Genomic DNA, 17,562 nt, shown 5'->3' with positions numbered 1-17,562 from the left:
TGCTTGATGAATTCAGGTGTCCAGGGACGTTCCCCCCCAAAACCCCAAAGGGATTGAGGGCTACCTGGTACACAAGACCAACATGAGGCTCATGGGACTCCTGAGCCCCACACTAGCAGAACTGGGAGATTATTAGGAGGGATTTCAGAGAAGGGCAATGAAGCTGCTGAACGGTGTAGATCACAAGTCTGATGAGGAGCAGCTGGGGGAACTGGGGCTGTTCAGCCTGGAGAAAGGAAGCTGAGGGGAGACCTTGTCGCTGTCTACAGCTGCCTGAAAGGAGGTTGTAGCATGGAGGGAGTTGGTCTCTCCTCATGAGTAACAAGCAGAAGGATGAGAGGAAATGGCCTCAGGTAACACCAGGGGAGGCTGAGACTGGATATGGGGAAATATTTCTTCATGGAAAGTGCTGTCAGGCATTGGAACAGGCTGCCCAGGGAAGTGGTGGAGTCACCATCCCTGAATGTGTTTAAAAGGCGTTTAGACAAGGCTCTTAGGGACATGGTTTAGTGACGGTGTTAGGTTATGGTTGGGCTTGATGATCCTGATGGTCTCTTCCAACCAAAATGATTCTGTGATCGATTCTCTGACTATCACAGATGCACATGCAGATTTGCTTTTGGCAGTGAATGTTTTTGCAACACAGTGCCCATCTACCGCAGCCCTCGCCACGCCAGTGCCTTTACTTCCTTAAGCAGCAAAAGCTGTTTGCGGTCACGACGTCGCCCCCGCGGGGATCCCGCGGAGCCACACGCCTTGTGCGGGGAGGGACAGCGTCGCCGCCCAGCAGCCGCGGGAACTACAGCTCCCATCAAGCGCCGCGGCACAACGCCCGCTCCCGTAGCCGCCATCTTTGTGCGGGGCTGGCGGCGGCGGCCGCCATCTTTGCTCGGGGCACCACTACCTCACAGCCGCTCCCGCCGGCGGCGCGCCGCGCATGCGCAGGGCGGTGCTGTCGGCGGCGGCATGGGGCGGGCGGCGCTGGCCCTGTGGGCGCTGCTGGTGGCCGCCGTGTGGTGGCTGGAGCCTGGCGCGGCAGGTGAGCGGCGCCTGGGGCCCCTCGGGCCCCTCGGGGCGCCTGGGCGTGAGGGTGTTACCGGGGGAGGGGGAACGGGACGCGGTTTCGCGGCCGACGGGGGGGTGGGTGTCCCTGTCGGGAGCCCGAGCGTCCCGTGTCGCCTCCTCAACCTCCTCCGGCCCTTCCCCGGCCCCTCAGCCGGGTGGCCCCGGTGGCGTTGTTGCTGCGTTGCTGTTTGCCGTGATGCCAGCCGGACCAGAAATCCTGGTCAGGTCCTGCTAGTCGCGGCGGTAGTTTAGTGCATTAATTCCTTTTAGCTTTTTCCCTGCCTGTGTGTTTTAGATGCCAAATGGAAAGCGATAACTGACCAAATTAAGAAAGCTGTGGAAGTCTATAAGCCATGTGTAAAGGAGAATTGCAGCTGCCACCAAAGGTGAGAGACTGGTTTTCTTTTGACTGCACAGGCCAGTGGCCGTGGGAGGGAATGCTTTCGCCAGCACTGATGGATGGGAATTAGCTGTAGAATATTTGAGCTATAAAGTGTCACATCTGCAGCCATCATATGTCACAGTGCTCTTAAGGAGGAAGTTATTAATCACAGAATCATTTTGGGTGGAAGAGACCCTTAAGATCATTGAGCCCCATCATCTCCTAACACTATCACTAAACCATGTCCCTAAGAGCCTCATCTACACATCTTTTAAACCAATGCCTGACAACCCTTTCTGTGAAGAAATGTTTCCCCATATCCAATATAAACCTCCCCTGGTGCAACTTGAGGCCTTTTCCTCTCATCCTGTCACTTGTTACCTGGGAGAAGAGACCAACACCCTCCATCCTACAACCTCCTTTCAGGTAGTTGTAGACAGCAATAAGGTCTCTCCTCAGCCTCCTTTTCTCCAGGCTAAACAGCCCCAGTTCCCTCAGCTGCTCCTCATCAGACTTGTGCTCCAAATCCCCCACCAGCTTTGTCACCCTCCTCTGCACTCTCTGGTACCTCAATGTCCTTCTTATGATGAGGGACCCAAAACTGAACATGGGATTAAGGGTGCTGCTTCACCAGTGCTGAATACAGCAGCACGATCATTTCTGTAGTCCTGCTGGCCACACTATTCCTGATACAAGCCAGGATGCTGTTGGCCTTTTTGGCCACCTGGGCACACTGCTGGCTCATATTCAGCCAGCTGTCAGTCAGCACCCCCAGGTCCTTTTTCACCAGTCATCTTTCCAGCCACTCTTCCCTGAGCCTGTAGTTCTACCTGGGGTTGTTGTGACCCAAGTGCAGGACCTGGCACTTGGCCTTATTAAACCTCATACAATTGGCCTGAGCCCAATGATCCAGCTGGTTGGGATCGCTCTGTGTGAAACAGGTTAGCCTCCATAGGTCCAACAGAAGGTGTGTCCATCTGCAGACTGGTCACTGTCCTTGTCTGCTGTGTGACTGAACGACAAACACTATGTCAGCATCTCATATAGGATCATACAATAAACCCATACACAGTCGGTGATGTTTCTGTATTAACAATCCACTTCTGCCTTCTCTGTCAGTGCAGTGTTGCTAAGAAGTCTTTCTTGTGGGCTTTTAAAAGTGGAAGAAATCAAGTATGTGCAAAATATTCTGAATAGCTTGATTAAGAAGGGTTGTTACAGAACACAGATCCATTTGGCATGATAGTATGTTGCACTTTTTAGCATTCTTTTTAGGAGTTTAGTTCACTGCTTGTGAGAATCGGATTGATGGTGGATATTTAACTACCCAACTTTCACATGACTAAAGCATCATCCAAGAAGAGCTCATTCAGGAAGACACAAGTTCTGTTTATTTTTTTTTTAATAACCATGGAGCATTATGCATAATGCCAGCACTCTGACTTGAAATGCTCGCCTAATCTCCCTACAATGAATTTAGTGCAGAGAGCTAGAGGCTCACATGTGATGCAAGCGTGACAGACATTACAGGTGCATAGATCATCGCTGCCATGTGGACATAGATTGTAGGACTGGGGGGGTTTTGATACCTTCGAGCAGCATTTTTATTTAAAGGATAAGAAGCAACTCAGGGAAGAGTCAACATATTCTTCTGCCTTTAGGATTAGGATTCCAAATGCAGAAACACAGATGCCCAACTTTAAGCCTCCTATTTAAAAGTACTAGATGTGCTCACTCATTTTGGCGGGGGGCAGGGGGAGATTGAGTGCTTTTACTATCAGATGAGTCATATTGGGCAACTGTTTATACACTCTGGAGTTTTTGATCTTCACTGTGCTTGAATATTGATGAGGAAGAGTCTCTTTTAATTCAGCATTCTCATCTTTTTCCCAAGTTCCAATTCAGGCACAGCTTAAAGACATCTCCTAATCTTTAAACATACACTCCACCATCTCCTGCCCACCTTTGGGTAAAACACTTTCCCAAGTGGTTACAACTTCCAAAATCTGCTTTAGAACATGATAGTTGATGGTAATGTGAAGTTATGGTTGCTGTGAGTCTTGAAACCTAGTTTTCGCAAAAACGGTCGTTCAGTTAAGGGTTTTCAAGGAGCACTGCTATAGTGACAGGCATTACAAAAAAATCCAGGAAGATAATACAGGATGTATGCTGTATGATGTTCAAGAAACTTGGTTCATTTTGATAGCCAATTTGGAGCTCTGTAATTGTGCAGCAGAATGCTGAAAGATAGTACTTTTTACCATATATCAAATTCTACTTGTAGCTAGTCTTCTGGGACTCAGTGGCCAAGGACTGAAGGCCCTGTCTTGTTCCTTGCTACCTTTCAGTTGTCACTTAGGCAACAATGACATGGGTGTGCCATAACACTTCAACTTTTTTCCAGTTCTCAAGCTTGTTACATTTGCATCCCTGTCATACTGTTTATCTGTGGTCAGCCCATCTGCACAATGGCAATTCTTTCTGAAGTTTTACTGTGTTCTACCTGATTACAAAATAGCAGAATCCTGGAGGTTGGGGAGGATCTCCTGAGATCAAGACCAACACCTCTGCTCAGGCAAGGTTGCCAGGACTATGTCCAGTAAGGTTTTGAATGTCTTAAAGCACAGAGACTGCACTGCCTCTTTGTGCAACTTGTACTGGTGTTTGACTGCCCTCACAGCTGAATCACCCCAACAGTGCTATATTAAACTAAGGCATTGATGCGGTGTCTGCCAAAAGTGGGGAGGACATCTCCATAGTTGTTACAATCTGATAGTGTTCGTTAACTGTTCCAAGCTTGAGGGAGCTGGGACTGTTTAGCCTGGAGAAAAGGAGGCTGAGGGTAGACCTTATCGTTGCCTACAACTACCTGAAAGGAGGTTGCAACAGGGAGGTTGTTGGTCTCTTCTCCCAAGTAACAAGCAATAGGATGAGAGGAAATGGCTTCAAGTTGCACCAAGGGAGGTTCAGATTGGATATTGGGAAAAATTTCTTCACAGGTTTGTCAGGCATTGGAACAGTCTGCCCTGGGAAGTGGTGGAGTCATCATCCCTGAAGGGGTTTAAAAGGCATTTGGATGAGGTTCTTAGGGTCATGGTTTAGTGCTAGAGTTAGGTTATGGTTGGACCTGATGATCCTGACGGTCTCTTCCAACTGAAATGATTCTATGATCTGAGGACCTTTAGACTAAAGTTATATAAACTGCATCCTTCTTATGCATTTTCTTATGTGTGTTAGGGTTATGTTTTCATACTGCATTCCTGGAGCTCACTGGTGATGTGCAGATGTCACAGAACACATGCTACGTAGGTCTCTCCTGCTGGGCTGGCTTTCAGTGGACAGAGCGTTATTTGGTGATGCTGCTTCTTGCAACTAGACTCTTACTTTCTTTTAATGTCTAAATAGCGTGACATTACGTGAGGAGTTTGGTCTTGGTGTGGCCCATCATTTATGGAAAGCCAGAGCACAAGCTTTGCAACTCAAAGTTTAAGTCAGCTGAAGGCTTTTACCCATAACCTGGCAGGGTGTGTAAGGTGCTTTCTTGGAGAGTAGCTAGAGTTGTCCAAGTTGATTTAGCCTCAGACCTGTGCTGGACTTTCTGTCAGGCAAATAGCACATAATCAATGAGTGAAGCTTGGACCTTTGAGTCTCTGCGTAAGTGACTTAAATTCTTCATTATGCCACATGTACCATAGCTCCTGGAAGCTACAGAGAGCTTGCTTTAGCTGTAAGTCTGTTCTGTATACTGCAGTTATTCAATGCACAGTATCCTCCCTACTGTACATAATAATGGCTGATTGTTTTGTTTCAGTGTCTGGAAGCAGGACCTGGCTCCCTTTCGAGGTGGCATTTCCAAGGAGATAATATCAGATGTGGTGAGCCGGAAGCTTGGGACACACTACCAAATCGTTAAGAACAAGTTGTACCGTGAGCAGGACTGCTTGTTCCCTGCAAGGTAAGAGCTGTGCAGAAGATCTCGCCTCCGTAGCTGTGACGCGGGAGTACTTCCAAATCTGCTGAATTGAAAGTCACTGAGCACAATGATATTTCAGAGGTGTGAATTCCTTATTGGAGCAGGAGCCTAGAAAATTATGTATGAGGCTTAAATGTAGCAAGAGGTGAATGTCATTGTTGGACTTCAGTGTAGAAAAGGTTGTTTGGTTGTGGGATCCCAAAGAAAGCTGCCGATCAGGCCAGATTTAACAGGATGGGTTGCTTCAGTGCTGTCTGTACTGTGTTGAGGCTCAGCAGCTGCTATAGGCAGTTCCCAGCCTACATCATGATATGGTTCAGGCTCACCATCTCTTCTGCTCCTGTGCAGAGAGAAAGGCCTGCAAGAGACTACAGGATTCTCCCTTCTCCTTATAGCCCTTTGCCGTATGTCGTTTCTCCACAGATGCAGTGGAGTTGAGCACTTCCTTCTGGAGATCATCAGCCGCCTCCCTGACATGGAAATGGTGATCAATGTGCGAGACTACCCTCAGGTCCCCAAGTGGATGAAACCTGTCATCCCAATCTTCTCCTTCAGTAAGGTGGGCACACCTTTAAAAGCTGAGCATTTCTGTGACATGCGTGTTCTCCTTCCTCTTGGGAATGTATTTTTGAGGATGGTTCCCCACAGATTTTCTGTGCATCAAAATTGCTTGCTCTTTTGTGCTCTTTATGTTTCCTTTCACTTCCAGTTTTCTCTGAGACAGACTTGCAGATTTATTCAATTGAACAGTTTTTCCTCTCATTACCTCCTCTGCCAGGTCAAAAAATGTACTGCTGCCACAGTGGAACGATGCACAGCTGGATGGGCTATGTGTCAGTATCACTGTCATTTGCTAGAACTCTTCTCTTAAAATTGTAGCCGTAACTACATCAATTTAATTTAATCAGCATTTGATCATCAGTCAGCTCTCATAGAGTTAATGTCTTTTAATATGAATATTTTAGTCCTCTTTTTTGGTAGCAGAGATAAATGCTTCTTATCTTCTTTTCTGTAATATTGCTGTATCCTGTGAACCCTTTTTCCCTGGATTCCCTTTCCCACTTGCACATACATGCAGAGATGTACACACACATAGAGACATCTCTCTCTGCTTCTCTGTTCCCAGACTCAAGAGCCCTCCCATATGCTTTCCTACCTCTCCCGTTGTTAAACGTCACTGTAACATAGTGTCTTATCCCTTTCAAGAAATACTGTTACACCTGAAGCTTCAGCTAAACTTGCTTTTATTTAGTGTATGCCAAATGTGCCCCAATCCTGCACCATTGCTGCCTAACCCTGATCACAATCCCATCTTTGGCTGAAGCCCAAGAGAGACAGTAAGGTGCAAAAAGAAACAACAGACCATTTTCTCTTGCTAGTTCAGGCTCTATTCTGTTTCTGCTAACTTGTAGCATCTTACTCTGAACCCAGGTCTTCAGCTTGTGCAGTCTGAACAGTAATATGACCCATAACTATTGCCTAGTCCCCAGCCATCCTAAAACTCTCTAGAATTTCACTACAACATCACAAACACTGTCATTCAATAACCACATTCACTGCCAGGCGTAAAACTAGTTGTCTTGCCCCTTGACCATTGACAACCTTAGCTCTAACCGGCAGAACCCAAATTAACACAGAACAGGTTGCAGGAGTTTAATCTTTGCAGCCATATTCATAATCCTACTCCCAGATGCCTTGCAGGTCCTCACAAGAAACCGAGTTCTCTAGTCACCATTGTCCCATATTCTCCAGTCACTGTTGTCCCATATCTCAACTGTAACCTCAGCCATGTCCTCAACTGAAACCCAGTGACCAAAGCACAGCTCACATTTAACCTGCCAATGTTTGAAAGGCTACAGAATGCTGGTCCAGGGTGTTTTCTAAGGCTGAAAGCAGGTTGGAGGTTTGTCCTATTCTGCATATCAGAAGGCTGACCCTGGGGTATTGGTGGAGCTGTCATGGTTTTTTATGAATGCCTGTTTATAGAAGGACGGAGAAGGAGCAGATCGTAGAAGCACAAACTCAAGTTAGAAGGGACCTGAGGAGGTCACCAAGTCCATTACCTCACTCAGAGCAGGACCAGCTATAACAGATCAGGGCGCTCCAGGCTGTGTCCTGCCTGGTTCTGGTCATTCCTGAGTACAGGGTGTCCACAGCCAGTGTTGGACCTCCCTCAAAGCGAAAGCATGTTTCCCAGTATGCAACTGGAATTTCCCTTCTTGTGATCCAAGCCTGTTGACTCTCATTCTATCTCTGCACTTCTGAAAAGAGTCTGTCTCCACCTTCTCTCCCATTAGGTAGTAAGATACAGCATTTAGATAACCCCAAGCCTCTTCTTACTGGGCATGAACAAAGCCATTCCTCAGGCCCTGTTCATATGTCATGTGCACCAACTTCCTAACTATCTTGGTGGCCTTGGACTCTCTCCAGTTATCTCCAGGTGACAGATAGATGCATAGTTGTAAGTTCACTACTAGAGCAAGAAAGTGACCTATAGTCTAGTTTCTTGAAAGGGTTTAGTCTTACTTAAGTGCTGATCTTCCCTTTGATTAAATAGGGATTTAAACATACAAGTAGGAGTGAGGAACTGAAATTCCTACATGACCTGGATATTTGTTACAGTGAATTGTTAAGTGGTCTCTAGGAAGGCTGGAATGAACTGAAGTGTTAGAAACCTAAATGTCAAAGTATCTATATGTGTCCCTTTCTCTAAGGAGATAATAATGCCTCTTAACTTATGAACAGTAGAAAATATTTGTAGCTATACACAGGCACAAAGGTGAGTGGAGCACAGGTCTTCTGCCATTTACTAATCAGCTGTATGATGGATCTCTCTTGTTATTTTCGAACATGGAAGTCCTGTGCTGTCATGCAGCAAGACACAGCCTTTTTAAAATCATTGAAACGTTTCAGTATTAGGTTGTCTTTATATGAACCCCAGCAACACCACCGCGACCACAAAGCTCTCATTCTGGTTATGGAACAGTAATGGAGAAAGCTGACAGAACTCCCAGAAAGGACGTTCATTCCTGGCAGGCTTAGTCAGTAAACTGAAATAGATGTCACTCTTTTTCTTACATTACTCTCCTTTTTCTTAAGACATCCGAATACAATGATATCATGTATCCTGCCTGGACATTTTGGGAAGGAGGACCAGCTGTCTGGCCAATTTACCCAACAGGTTTAGGACGCTGGGACCTCATGAGAGAAGACCTCAGAAGGTATGTTTTGCAAATGGATATGTGTGGGGGGGAGGTTTAATGGAAGACCAATTCAGAGTAAAAGCCAGCTAGCACTGGAAAGCATTAGTGCAATGTTGAAGTCCAAGGTCGTAGGTCTGTTGGCTTGAGGTGTGTCCTGCACACAACCTAAATGCTGTATAAGAATTCTCCATGGAAACCTTAGGTGATGTAACTACAAGCTATAATTAGCTTCTCTGTTTCCAACAGTTTGGTAAAGAATGCAGAGGATAAAGCAGACACATTATTCATGCTATCAGGGCCAGATAACTATCATTTTTGCTGGGAGAGGGTTTGTCAATAAAGCAGCAGTTGTCTTTTGCCTGCAGAAATCTCCCCTGACACATGGAAATATTTTCCTTTGTTTCCAAGTACTTCTGTAAAGACCTGTGCTTTTTTCACTGCAGGGATGATACAGGATGTTTGTATAAGCTTCTGGAAGGGTAAAGAAAAGCCTTCTTTAGATCTCCTTTTATTTGAGTGTTATGCAATAGAGAAACCTGAAATCATTCCCAAGAATCAAGAGTCATTACTGGGCCGGTAGTAAGACAGAAGATGTTTCTGACTGGGAGTCTTTCTTTTGGCAGGATCTTTGACTATTAGCAGAATAAGGGGCTGTTTCCAACGGAGAGTGACAAACAATATGCAACAGTGAGTGAACAGAGAAACATAACAAGAAAAAACCCAACACCTTAATGTCAATCACTTAACATCAGAATGCGAGACTAAACGTTTCCCGCTTCAAAATCTGAAGATCTATAGGACTAGTCGTAGCTGATGATATAATGTGATGTAATGTAATGAAGGTCCAAAGCATTTACTTGTCCCTCCTTTCCCATTGAACCCTGCTTATGTCACTGGGTTACAAGCAGGTGCAAAGCTTGACCTGCACAGATCAGTTTGGGAATCAGGATCTACATGTCAAGCCAGGTGTAACAAAAAAGTACAACAAGGAATTCCCCAGAGGGAGGCAGGTGACTGCACTGACGGAAATAAAACATGTGAACAGCTGTTTGGAAGATACGCTTAGATTTAAAGTGAAAGTTATTTGGCATCACGCAGGCCTTTTTGTTGTGTTTTGTTTGCTTGCTTGCTTGTTTGTTTTGGTTTTTTTGTGTGTTGTAGTTTTGTTTGTGGGGGGTTTTGTTGTTTTTTGGTTTGTTTTTTTCTTTTTTTGAATGGGAAACGAAGGTGATTAGAAACTCTAGTTATTTTGCATTATTCAGTGAAGTACTGAAAGATAAAGCAACAATGCAAAAAGTGCATTCAAATTTTAGTTAAATTTTAATGTCCTTAAAGGTCTGGTGAGGGAGTTGTGTGTAATTCAGTGTTTTGACTGAAAGGTGTTCTGAAAAGTGGCCTGTATCATGTTGCCTTAAACACAGTATTCACAGGAAAACCTGTTTCGTTGAACCTGGCTGGGAGTTTTTTTCTGCTATAATGAAGAAAGTGATTTCCTTAAAAAAAAAAAAAAGAATAAGAAAAAGAGATCATGCTGTGAAAATAGATGAGAGCCTCTGTTTCACGGTTTTATTACATCATTTATTGCCATGTATAAACAATACTTTCAGGTCTGCAGAAAAATGGCCATGGATGAAAAAGATCTCTAAAGGATATTTCCGAGGATCAAGGTGAGCATATTTTCTTCTAGCAGGAGATTCTACTAACATAGACCATGACAACTGTCTGTATGAAGCAGTTTCTGTACCTTCAAGACCTAAACAAGTGTAACCCAGAGTGTACTTTTTTAAAAGTAAGGAAACTGAGACATTTTGTACAGCAGCATTTCACCATTAGTGATTCTCCGTAAGAATTGCCATTTGCAACTAGTTCATTATAATAAGTCTAGTATTGGAAAAAGAAGTTGTGATGGATTTGCTATGTTATTTCTTAAGGAGTAAAACTGTCACACTAGGAACCAGCTTGTTTTGTTCTCTGAAGTGAACTGCAGGTGCGTGATACAAATTTAAAGGTTTTATACTGATACACATGCTTCTTGCCAGTATGAATACTTTATTCTCTATGCCAAGTGCTTGACAGGGAATCAACAAGTATTCTTGGTTTAAGTTACCTGAGTGGTGGGGTATAAGAGAAGATTATTTTTACCCTCTCTTCAGTGACAGTTTGAAAACAGTGTTAACCCTTTTTGTTCCTCCAACACCTTGTTCCTCCTCCATCCCCAATAGGGATAGATTTGAAGTCTTACTAGGTAGGCTCAGGAGATGATGAGGCGTGAGTTTTGGGGATGTAATAACCTTGCTTATCATTAGTGTTTTAAATTAGTGTCAGAACGATCAAGTGCTGAAGATGCTTAACATTTCTTAGCTCTCTGACTTAGAAGGGAGTTAAAATATTTGGCACCCCTCAGATAAGGCCTGAAGGAAACAACGTCTCTGCTGATTTGTCCTGGGAATTGCTTAAATCATGCTATGAAATATTTAGTAAGTGAAATGAAGAAACAGGGCCCCGAATAATTTTGGTACACATAACTCATTCTCTTCGGCTTATACGCCCTTGGACAGAAATACACTGTGTGATAGGCACTTAATAATGTTTTTGGGGCACATAGGGAGATCAGACTCATAAAGGGGCAGGATCTTGAGTCTTGTTGTTTGTTAGCTGCATTGGGTCAGGTGGATTGGCAGTGACTGATACAGCATTTCTTTTGCAGAACGAGCCCTGAAAGAGATCCCCTCATTCTGCTGTCTCGCGAAAACCCTGAACTTGTTGATGCTGAGTACACTAAAAACCAAGCTTGGAAATCTGAGAAGGTTTGTGGGTGTTATCTGTCAGGATCTTGAGTGTGAAGGCCAGAAGGAGTCGCACTACATGAGGGCTTTGATGATAGAGGTGCATCTTGGTGGAAAGTTGTGGGTGATTGTCTAGATTAAGGGGGGCTTGTAGATCCCTTGATGGCCACATCTCTCTGACCAATGCAAGGAAGGAGTCTCTAGAGCCTTAGAGGTCAAACATTTTTCTCCCATCTACACTTCTTGTTCAAGGAAACTAGCACACAGAAGAAAATTAACCTATGCTAATCCAATTCTTCCTCTTCTAGCCTCAAGCTGCCTGTGTGGTGTTGTCAGTCTTTTTAAACCTTTTCCTGTCATTTCCATTGCTTGGTCTTTCTGATAACTGTTGCTGATAATGTTTTAGTTCCATACTTAGTCTACAGTCTAGCTCTCTCCAGACTGTCTTGGCTAATCTGTTTACACTTGGCTTCGTGTAGTCCATTGTCCAAGCTGTTTTCCACCCTGTAGCTGCCAGCTAAACATTATCATTAGTGTATTTGTGCTGGCATTTGCTTACATGCAGTGTGTAATTTACTGGTTTTTTTAATCTTGTTTGAAGGGCCACAAATTCTTCATAATTCTTCTAAAAGCTCACCAGAGAAGGTTTTCTCAGAAGTGGGAATGGAGGGTTTTGAGACTTCAGCTTTGTTTCTGAGAAGGAAAGCAAATATGAAATCACTATATAAAATTTACTGATTTTGTAAAAATTCTGTTTATTTTAAGGACACCTTAGGGAAGCCTCCTGCAAAGGAAATTCCACTGGTTGATCACTGCAAATACAAGTAAGAGTTTTGATTAGTAAAGCTGTTCAAGGGCTATGGGTTATTTCTTTCCTTGCATGGTATAAGGTCTCTTTGTATCTTAAGACCTGATTCCAGTGACCAGCTCCATGCAGACAGGAAAGACTGTAAAAAGACACAAAGTGGTTAAAAATTGGGGAGCTTAGCATAGCCTCTTCCAGTATCAGTTTTCCTACGTCAGGTTAGGAGAAATAAAGTGCTTTGGGGAAAGTAAAGGTCTTAGGTTGCTAATAAACATATAGATGGAAAATCTTATTTTATTTTTCTAGTAAGAAAGGCTTTCTTTCCATTGTTCTTTGTATTCCTGTTGTGTGTTCCAAATTATTTTTTCAGTGCTACAGTGGTAGCATTACTGTCTTCAAAGACATATGGAACTAAGGAATCATCTTTAGATGCATACTGGGGCAAGTGTTGCCATTGGATGTATATAGTAAAAGAGACAATGTGAAATACGATTAAGTAGATACAGTATTGATTCATACGTTGTATGTTGTTTGGGAGATTGTGTTTTTTATTTTGTTTTTTAACTACTTTAGGGAGGGTTTTTTGGTGTAATATTGTGGGTTTCTGTGTAAAAGAACCAAAACATCCTCTTAGTGTGTATGTACTTGTATGTCTGATGTTTTGCTTTAAAATTGCCTAGTTACAATTCTACCAGCTAGAATCTGCTGATAGAAGAACTCAGTCATTTGGCTGGATCTCTGTTTTTGTGCAAATGTGATTGACTTGTCTCATTTTATATTTCACTAGACTGTTGCCCAGATTTCTCCCTTCTGTTACACAGAGACTTTCCAATTCCTGATGCCTCCTAAGCCCCTCGCACAGTATGGGCCAAGGCATTCTCACATGCTTTTCTCATAGCTCAGGGTCTGGTAGGGTCAACGTGAACTTCTCTCCACTTTCTTCAGTGTTGGTGCTATACCAGAATGTCTGAGAGCAGCCCCCATGACCTGGCTGAGGTCACAGATGGTGAAGCTGTGTCTGGAATTGGGCAGGAGCATCTCCTCACTTCCAGATCCCTGTTCTTGTCACTTCTCTACATGTATTTGTTCAGTTCCTAATACAACAAGCTCCTCATCCCTGCCCTGAGCTCCTAGGTAATACAAAGGATGCAAGATAATTTCAGGTTTATTCCTTGTAACTTACTGCTGAACTAAGTTTAGCTGTAATTCCCATCTCACGCCAAACATATATAATATATAATCCCCATTTTACCCCAAATAACTTAATTAAAGGAAGAACTCCCTTCCTCCAGCCCAAAATGTTCAACTTCAAAGATTATTTCTATGTACTGAGGGGTTTTACCCACAGGAAAAACAGCTTTCCATATAATTGGAGAAATGTGGGTTTAAAAATGCAAGCAAGTAAGCAAACAAACATCCCTCTGAGATACAGTTTGCTACGAGAAATCCTCCCCCAGTCAAGCCCACTTTACTAACTTGGCAGAAAAGATGGGAAACAAAATTGTGGATTCTTTGTTATCTGCAAAGTCCATCTGTTGTGTGCTAGCCTGTTTAACCTCCTAGGGTTGCATTCCCAAGTTAATATGAAGCAATTAATTCAGATTAAAGCAGAATCCCAGAGGAAGAAAACAAAACAAAAAAACCCCAACCAAGATAGATGTGGCAAAGCAGAACAATGAACAAAAAAGCTCACTCCAAGACAACAGAGAATTGGGAAAAAGCTCCTTGTGGTAAGAAATTCTCTGAAGCGTAGAGTCACAGGATCAGCATCCACATTGTGACCTTCCCTGCCTTGTTGGCAGCTGTCCGTGAGGCTTCTTTTAGTTTGTTGCAGCCAGGTGTCTTTATCAGAGGTAAAGCAGCACACCTTGATTTTTAGCCTCAGTTTTGACAGGCAGCAGCAGCTCACCTAGCACATCCTTAACTTAGCTCACCTTGCCTGTGAGGAGCTTCACATAAACGTCTTGCCTTTGTTTCAGCAACAGGTGCCTGGCTTAGTGGGAGGGAGACTCCCATCTGCTCCCCGCCTCGGAGCCCAACTGCTCAGTGCATTTCCTCACTAAATGCCAAGTGTGATCAGGTCCCTCTCTTTGCTTCTCCTTTTAAAGGTATCTGTTTAATTTCCGGGGAGTGGCTGCCAGTTTCCGTCTGAAACACCTTTTCTTGTGTGGTTCGCTCGTCTTCCACGTTGGAGAAGAGTGGTTGGAGTTCTTCTACCCACAGCTGAAGCCTTGGGTCCACTACATCCCAGTCCGATCAGACCTCTCTGACGTCAGGTGCGAGACCTCAGATGTGCTCAGGGGAGCACTGTGTGCCACAGGGAAACACTGATGTGTTTGGGAGGGCAGTTTCGTTGGTATCATGCTAAGAAGTGCCTCCACTGTAGGCATCAGACAGAGGCTCGTGGAGGTCATGTTCGTTTCATTGCTGCCCCTGAAGAATCCTTTGCTTATATTTCTTAGAGCAGTTTCACTGGGGTGTGGAGGTCTGTTACCCTCACTGAAAGCCACAGGCACTGGGCACTTAAATTTGCAGCATGGGTGAGGGGAAGAGGAATGTATTGCAGGGCCAAAAATGTGTTGGCTCCCAGATTTCAGCATGCTGTCCAGAACTGATATGGAACAACTGAGATTGGCAGGTTTCTTCTGTGCTCTTAAATAAGGAGCACCAGTCCCCCACTCAGCTGTAGATCCTTAATCTGATCCTCCGCAATAGTTTAGCTAAGGGACAGTGTTCTCCTTTGAGCTACTTGTTTCATAGCATTTTTTGTCTTAATTTTAGGGAGCTGTTGCAATTTGTAAAGGAAAATGATGCTATAGCACAAGAAATCTCAGAGAGGTAAGTTGTGTGTTCCGTCTGGCTATCAGACACTCTTCTTCCAAAGCGTTTTCTTATGCAGCTTTTGAAGGGGTTACCTCTCAAAGACAACCATAGTATTAATAGGGTGCAGTATAACTGATCTTCCGCAATAACAGCAGGAGAGTTGAGGAACTCGTAACAAGCAGGGCGAAGCGGAGAACGAAATTATATGCTTCGGTCTTTGGTTCACATGCGACCCATGTCAGGAACCCCACTGAAAGCTCTCAGAAGCTGGGAGCTTTCTTCTCAGTATGAGGCGAGTTGGCCCCTGGGAACCGTGTCTGTGTTATAAGCATAATGTATCCAGGCTGGCAGTGACTGGCTTCTGAGGCAGCATTGCATCGGTGCTGCTCAGCCTGTATCTGATATGTGAAAGCTGATATTTATTATCCCAGATAACAAATACCATCTTGAGGATAACAAAAGCACTGCAACTGTCAGAGCTGTGAGCGTGAATGAAAAATGTGAAATTAAACTAGACGGTACAGAGCGGTGCATGTTGTTTCTCATTTGAAACACAGAAGAGTGAAAGTTGATATACATATAAAGCAAAACAAAAGACTCTTGTAGGAACTGGAAATTGGTTCTGACTGTGCCTTGTGTATCTCTAGGGGACGCCAATTCATCACTGAGCACTTGCAGATGGAGGATGTCTCTTGCTACTGGGAGCATCTGCTGTCTGAATATTCCCAAACCTTGACTTACAAAGTGAAAAGGAGGAAGAGCTACAGCGAGATCACTTCTGAATGGCTGAAAACAGAACTATAGAGACTCCTCTGTTTTTCCTCTTCAGCTCAAACTGATCTCTGTGGAAATCTGAAGATCAATGTATCTTATTTCTTGTTCTCTAAGACTTCTCACCCTTTACACTAGGAGAACAGCAATAGGCTGACTTTGAAATTGTTCTTGTACAGCGGGACCCGGTCATACTGTCGCCATAGGAATGTTAAGTAGAATGTTGGATTATGGCTATTAAATGGGGCAGTGATCTTCATGTCTGGAAGAGGGCTGTTAGCATTTGGAATTTAGTTACTACCCATTTCAGAATGATCCTAAATCCCATTCAGTCAATGAGAAGCCTTTCTGTTAATTTTACTGGACTTTTTACCAAGTCCTCTGTACTTGTTGGCAAGGTACACAGACTGTCAGCTACAATCAGCTGGGAGATACGTCCCCATTTTTTGGCAAATTGTCGATGTTTTCTCACCTGTGTGATAGAGTTTGGGATATTAGGTGTTCTCTGACAGAAGCAGGTACGGGGGATTTGGGGTGATGTTTTTAGATAGCCTGGAGCTTATGTTTATGTCAGGTTTTAGGGGCTGATGGTGAGGCTTTGATGTGCCACTGAAAGGACAAAGAATCCTTGCGCAGGTAAGCTACCTACCTCATAGGGAAGCGGCTGGTGGTGAAGATGTTGCTGCAGTGCTAAGGCCGCGTAGCAGAGTCGAGCAGTTGGCAACTGAGATAAAGATGGTTCATCCTCCGACAGCTGAGCTGGGTGTCTGCATAGCCACCGGGCCCCTGGTAACACCTGTTGGCTGGCCAGGCATCTTTAAGAGCCCAGAGAAAGTATACACAGAGGCAGAGTCAGATCTTCTTTTTCCCATATCTTCGCAGATCCTCTGCTCTGATCCTCTCTGTTATCTTCCTAGGGTTGTGGGGTATTTTGTTTGTTGGGTTTTTTTGAGGCTGGTAACACATCTGCTCACTTCAGTGTTTGCTTTTCTTTCGCACTGCTGTTTACACTCCTTTTTCAGTCTGGTTGAGGGAATGTCTTCAGTCACACGGTGGCAGCTACTCCTCACATTACTCATTCTGAGCTCAGTCACAGGTTGCTTGCACTCACTGTATTTATGCCCACTACAGGCTGCTCAGCTCAGAGGGAGCGCAATTTCTAGAATGCTTTGTGGCCCCTGATTTGAGAGGCCTGGTAGGAAGCAGCATTATCTCTGGCATCCAGACAGGTGCTCAGAAGAGGGAGGGCAGCAGCATGGGATCCCAGGGGGGCTGCTGCCTTTGGGGTGAGCACCCGTGATGGTGAAGCGGCCTCATGGCTTAGGAAGCAGCACATTGATGGAAGAGAGTGATAGCGACAGCTCCTGCTCTCCTCTGCAGTCAGCTTGGATCAGAGAGGAGGAAAACGCTACACGGAACGATAACGCCAAGTGCACCTCCACATGTATGTGCCCACACACAAACCTCGGGTCACTGCTGGACCCTGCTACGGGGATGTGACATCCAGCGCTGTTTGTCAAGTGCCAGTTGCTGGGGCAGTGTGCCGGTTATGTGACCGGTGCCTGCATTATCAGGGTACTCAAATAGCCTGGTTTCTGAGGAAAAGAACTGTGCAAGAGTTGAAGGGTTTTTCTGGTTTTGTATTTTTAGTCAATGGAGAGATAGCAGTCTGAGAAACTGAAACAGCTACATATAATTTTTTTTTAAATACTTTTTATGAAATGCTTTTTGGAATAAAACAGACAAAAACTGAA

The 17,562-nt window shown here is 44.4% G+C and overlaps 1 protein-coding gene across 1 annotated transcript; it reads left to right on the top strand.

The window, feature by feature from the left end:
* Window positions 1-953: 953 nt before the first annotated feature.
* Window positions 954-17,562, top strand: POGLUT1 (protein O-glucosyltransferase 1). Its single transcript, XM_080357403.1, has 11 exons — window positions 954-1,039; window positions 1,361-1,451; window positions 5,259-5,402; window positions 5,844-5,979; window positions 8,520-8,641; window positions 10,231-10,290; window positions 11,331-11,430; window positions 12,175-12,233; window positions 14,323-14,490; window positions 14,996-15,052; window positions 15,685-17,562. Exons 1-11 carry the CDS (start codon window positions 967-969, stop codon window positions 15,839-15,841), a joined length of 1,167 nt encoding a protein of 388 aa, XP_080213529.1. The 5' UTR covers window positions 954-966; the 3' UTR covers window positions 15,842-17,562.

Source organism: Nesoenas mayeri, assembly GCF_963082525.1.
Source record: "Nesoenas mayeri genome assembly, chromosome: 1".
Taxonomy (NCBI): domain Eukaryota; kingdom Metazoa; phylum Chordata; class Aves; order Columbiformes; family Columbidae; genus Nesoenas; species Nesoenas mayeri.
Note: the sequence above shows the minus strand (reverse complement) of the source record. Positions and strands in the feature narration are given on the sequence as shown.